At 45.4% G+C, this 4,651-nt stretch overlaps 1 protein-coding gene across 1 annotated transcript; it reads left to right on the top strand.

The window, feature by feature from the left end:
• On the top strand, positions 1-3,283 carry LOC127345360 (peroxisome biogenesis factor 10-like). The gene is made up of 6 exons (XM_071827626.1): positions 1-143; positions 894-960; positions 2,007-2,149; positions 2,381-2,486; positions 2,596-2,827; positions 3,057-3,283. Exons 1-6 carry the CDS (start codon positions 1-3, stop codon positions 3,281-3,283), a joined length of 918 nt encoding a protein of 305 aa, XP_071683727.1.
• The last annotated feature ends 1,368 nt before the right edge of the window (positions 3,284-4,651 follow it).

The raw sequence follows: 4,651 nt of genomic DNA on the forward strand, positions 1-4,651 counted from the left end.
ATGAATCAGGTGAGCTCCAGCGCCATTGGCGGGTCTGATGTGCCGCCACCACCAGAACATCAACAGATGTTGGATGCGGTAGGCCTCACCATGGGGGTGGATACCAAGTTGGCGATGAGGCGCAGCATTAACCGAGACAGGATGTAAGCATTCGCCTTGGTAGATTTTAGCTTTACGCTGTCAGCAATGCCTTGGTAGATTTTAGCTTTACGCTGTCGCCTAAATTTAGGCCCATTGAGACTAAAATCTTGTCACGGACAACTTCAAAGTCTTATGCTCCTGTTGGGCTCAGAAATCAAGTTATGTGGTCACCCTGGGCCAGTCACTGCCTAGGCAAGAATCTTCATGGGCGTGATAAGCTGGGCATGCACTTAGGTTGTTTTTGATTTACAAGCAATGTCTACCTTGCCAAATAATTGGCTAGCCCACAAAATTTGGCTGTTGTTTGGATGGGTAGAGGATTTTGGCTCGTCCAGCCAACGATGCCCGTGCCTGTGCTAGTCCTGGCCAAATCATTGACCACTTGAGGGCGGTGGAATATTGGCAGCTTTCCCTAGGTCCAGTTCCAGTCCGTTCTTTGGCAAGCCAGTCAGTTGCTTCGATCCTGCAATTCTGTTTGTACCATATTTTTTTTCTCTCCTGCAAAAGCGCATGTTGCTGCCCAGCAGGCCTTCTGTGGCTTCGTGTCAAGTTTGAAAACTTCAAAAAAGTAACTGTAGTGCAACACTGGAGTGTACGATAGTACTGTATTTTGAATTGTAACACTTTCTGCTATTTTCAGTTTCTTAATAACTTTCTACGTATTTATAACCAAACCATCCAAGACAATCCCACCCAAAAAATTGTTTTTCCACAAAATAGCTCCACAATTGGCGGATAATTCATATCTTTAGGCTTCTCCGCGATGGGGGTTCTTTAGGTGTTGCTCTAGGTGTTGAACAGTGCTGGGCTGACATGTTGGTTAGTCCACTACGCTGTGTATGGGCCGAACACCAGAGGGGGTTGTGTCTGACGACCTTGTCACCTCTCACGGCCAAGGTTCAGATAGTCTGGGTGTTTGAAGAGCCACCATCTGTCATGCCACCTCTTCCTTCACTTCCACACTTATTCACGTGCTTCCTCAACATTCTCCCTTACTTCCGTCCTCTTCGGTTCAACCTAACAATGCAATGGCAAGGAGGTTCAAGTAATATTTAGTCCAAGAGAATAGGAGATGGACACACATAAAGGAGAAGGAGAAGATCACGTCTGAAGGCCATGTTGTCATGTCACAAGTTGGAGCGCTTGATATGGTAATGTCCAGGAAACCAACCATTTCACATCTCCCGTCCTCGGTTTAACTCTTCCCTATTTTCTGAAGAGTAAACTATCAAGTTAGGCTCGTGATTGAACCTATGAAAGAATCTTCTTGGGCTTACTTAGATAAGCATGTCATTTGGTACAATGCACGAATATCCTCAGAATGTGTTGTTCTTATGGAAAGAAAGACGCGTTAGAATGCACCAACCGAAATTCATTAACTACATTGCGATAAAGTTGTTGTTGCTCCGTAGATGTGAATGGATCATCTCATACCAACGAGACATCTCTCTCGTTTTCTTGCTCTTTTGTATCATCAGCTATTTAACATAGTTTTGTTTTGAGAGGAGAGACGACATACCCATGGTACATGCTTGAACAAGCACACCACGTCTGTTTACTTACAATATGAAGTTCTTTAGCATGTTGAGCCATGAGACTTTGGCAGGCTTGAGTTTTGACTTTGTAAGAAAATGATTGACCGGTCAAAGTTACGGTTACAAACACGCAATATTGAAAAGTTTGTCACGTGCAGAAATTTTGAAAGATTTCTCTGGCTGGAATTAATTCTATCACACTCTTTTGGCTGAACGTAATTGTAGAAAATATGAAAGGGTAGACAATTATTAATGTCCTTAATTATCGTTTCCATCATCTGGCTATATAGTATCTGTGCGATATGCGTTTGGCATCACTTGGCGGCGCAGATGAATCAGGTGAGCTCCAGCGCCATTGGCGGGTCTGATGTGCCGCCACCACCAGAACAGCAACAGATGCTGGATGCGGTAGGCCTCACCATGGGGGTGGATACCAAGTTGGCGATGAGGCGCAGCATTAACCGAGACAGGATGTAAGCATTCATTACTTTTATTCGCTCCGATTGGGATGACTAGAATATATACTATGTAGTTTATTCACTAACTAATTTAATGGCTAAGGGTTTTGATTGCATACCTGAAACAGTAGTGTTCTATACGAGGCATTTGCGCAACAATTATGAAACTTTTGTGATGTAATTGAACCTTCCCCGTTCTTGTCCTCTGCCGCAGATTTTGATCTGATACCTTCTTGAAAATCACAGATCCGAGCATATAGAGAGTAAGAAATACTTGGCTAACTTGCAAGGGATGCTGCCAGACCTTGCGACACAGCTCGAGGAAATATTGTTTAAAGTTCATGGATGCAAGGTGTTGCTTTTTTTCCTTTTGTGATTCGATTTTCAAACAATCAAGTTAATCTCCAAGCAAAAAAATATATACTGTTTCACCGTTACTGGTATTTATGTTTTCTGGGCAGAGGGAGTACTACAATATGGTGGAGCGACTGTTTGAGCCAGAATTGCAGCTTGCTATCCAGCTCTTGAGTGTCCAGAACCCACAAAATCAAGAACTGTCAAGGAATATCCAAACTTTCCCTGCAATAGGAACAGACTTTTGGGTACCTGGTAGTATCAAGGGCGAAAGTGGAAATTCTATGATGTATTCTGATGTGACATATAAGATGGGACTTGCTTCTTCATCTCTAATAGGCATGTTGCTTCCACAGAGTGCACATAATTTAACAAAAAATACTGCTCATACCATATCCTTAGGCGCTTTCAAATATTCATCTGTTGCACTTTAAAATTATACTCCATATACTATTCGTTCTTACAGATTTATATATGATCCGCACATGTATATTTGTTTTCTTTTTCTAGTTTGTCTTATAGACCATGTTTCCCATTTACTAAGTTGTTTGTGCTCCCTTCTTTCCAGGAAAACATCCCAAGGTGATGGAGGCGAAGGAGGTCCCAAGGGAACTAAAGTTCAGCTGTCCAGTCTGCATGAACGAGCTGGTGGATGCGTCATCCACCATATGTGGCCACATCTTCTGCGAGAACTGCATCAAGGCCTCTATCCAGGCTCAGAGAAAGTGCCCTACCTGCCGGAAGAAGCTGACCCTGCGCGGTTTCCACCGGCTCTACCTCCCGGCGACAAACTAGAGCCGTTGCGCCAATCTGAACTTTCTCCCCACCAGCATTTTGGGATTGTATCTGAATTAGTCTTCACAAGGTTATCGTTACCATTTAGTTTTTTCCCAAAAATTTGAGAACCATGTTTCCATGGCACTTGAGACGTCGTTATCAATAAGTACCTGTAGCTGGTTATGAATATAGATATCTCAAGACTGTTGTTGCCTTTTCCTTTGGCATGTCAAAGCCCGTGCCTGGTATTGTGAACTCCGTGTGCGATGAAATATTTGATATATTTTTTTTCTGTTTCTTAGGGTATATGATGTTGTCTGCAAACTCCAGAATACAGATTTGTTCAGGTCACAGTTTTGAAGATTTGGTTATTTTCAAGGCTAACCCCGCTTCATTAATAATTATATGGAGATTCCTCCTAGCGATCGATGTAGGGTCCACTATCCACCGCTGGTATCGTTGCTGCTGTTGCAGTGCCACTAGGAAAAGCCCAAATAGGGGAGGGTGGCGGCGGCAGCGTGGCTTTCCTCGGCTCGGTGTGTGAGCTGTCCGGCATCAGTGGCTCAATGATGTGGCCTCCGCCACCGTTAACGGCTCACCTACGCAGTGCGGGCTGGATCCTAGCTTTGGCTGTGCGCAGCTACTTCCCGGCAGCGGTTCAGACGCTCTAGTGGGGGCATGCTAGCGAGTATGGGTCCGGTGGTTCGGCTGGTAACGGTTGGTGCAAGTATGCCAGCGAAAGCTTATTTTGGCATTGGCTAGGACCGTCGACGGCAACACCCACCTGGGAGTATCATCTTTGGAGTCCTATATCGGCCGGAGGGTTCAGCGGATGGCTTTGGTAATGGGCCCATATCTTTGCTTGCTCTCGTGAGGTGGCTAAGGTGTGGAGCGGCGTGGCATCTACCACCACTAGTAGAAAACAGGTCTTTCGTTAGGGGCAGCAAGTAGCATTAGTTTGGGACATGTTTTGAATTGGGACTATTGCTAAGAATAGTCTCGGTTCCAACTGCTAGGACGCGCAGCATCTCTAGTTCTGGTTTGATCGGGACCTTTAGTTCCGGTTGGCATTGGCGGGGCTTCGTTGGGGCCTAACTGGGCCATGGCCCGCCCAGATTTTTTGCAGAAAAACAAGCAACACCTATGCTTCTGAGGCCCAACCAAACAACACGCACTACCCCTTCGTTCGTAAGCTGACTTCTAATCATTCGTTTCTCCGACTCTAGACAGAAGCCATGGTCGTGAGAGCGCCTCTCTAGGTTTAGCAATCTTTGACAAAAAAAAAAAAGGAAATCATTGTATGCCGTGAAGCAGAGGAGGCACAAGAGTGCTGCACAGCCGCATAAGCCAGGGGCTGCCACAGCCCCGCAGGCGCAGCCGTCCCGC

This window comes from Lolium perenne, chromosome 3, assembly GCF_019359855.2.
Source record: "Lolium perenne isolate Kyuss_39 chromosome 3, Kyuss_2.0, whole genome shotgun sequence".
NCBI classification, from domain to species: Eukaryota; Viridiplantae; Streptophyta; class Magnoliopsida; order Poales; family Poaceae; genus Lolium; species Lolium perenne.

What these genes read in the sequence shown, in the direction of transcription:
- LOC127345360 (XM_071827626.1), top strand. Translation starts at nt 1, where the DNA reads ATGAATCAGGTGAGCTCCAGCGCCATTGGCGGGTCTGATGTGCCGCCA. An exon ending in AGTGCTGGGCTGACATGTTG is followed by an intron (nt 961 to 2,006) that starts GTTAGTCCACTA and finishes TTGGCGGCGCAG; the next exon opens with ATGAATCAGGTGAGCTCCAG. An exon ending in TTAAAGTTCATGGATGCAAG is followed by an intron (nt 2,487 to 2,595) that starts GTGTTGCTTTTT and finishes TTTTCTGGGCAG; the next exon opens with AGGGAGTACTACAATATGGT.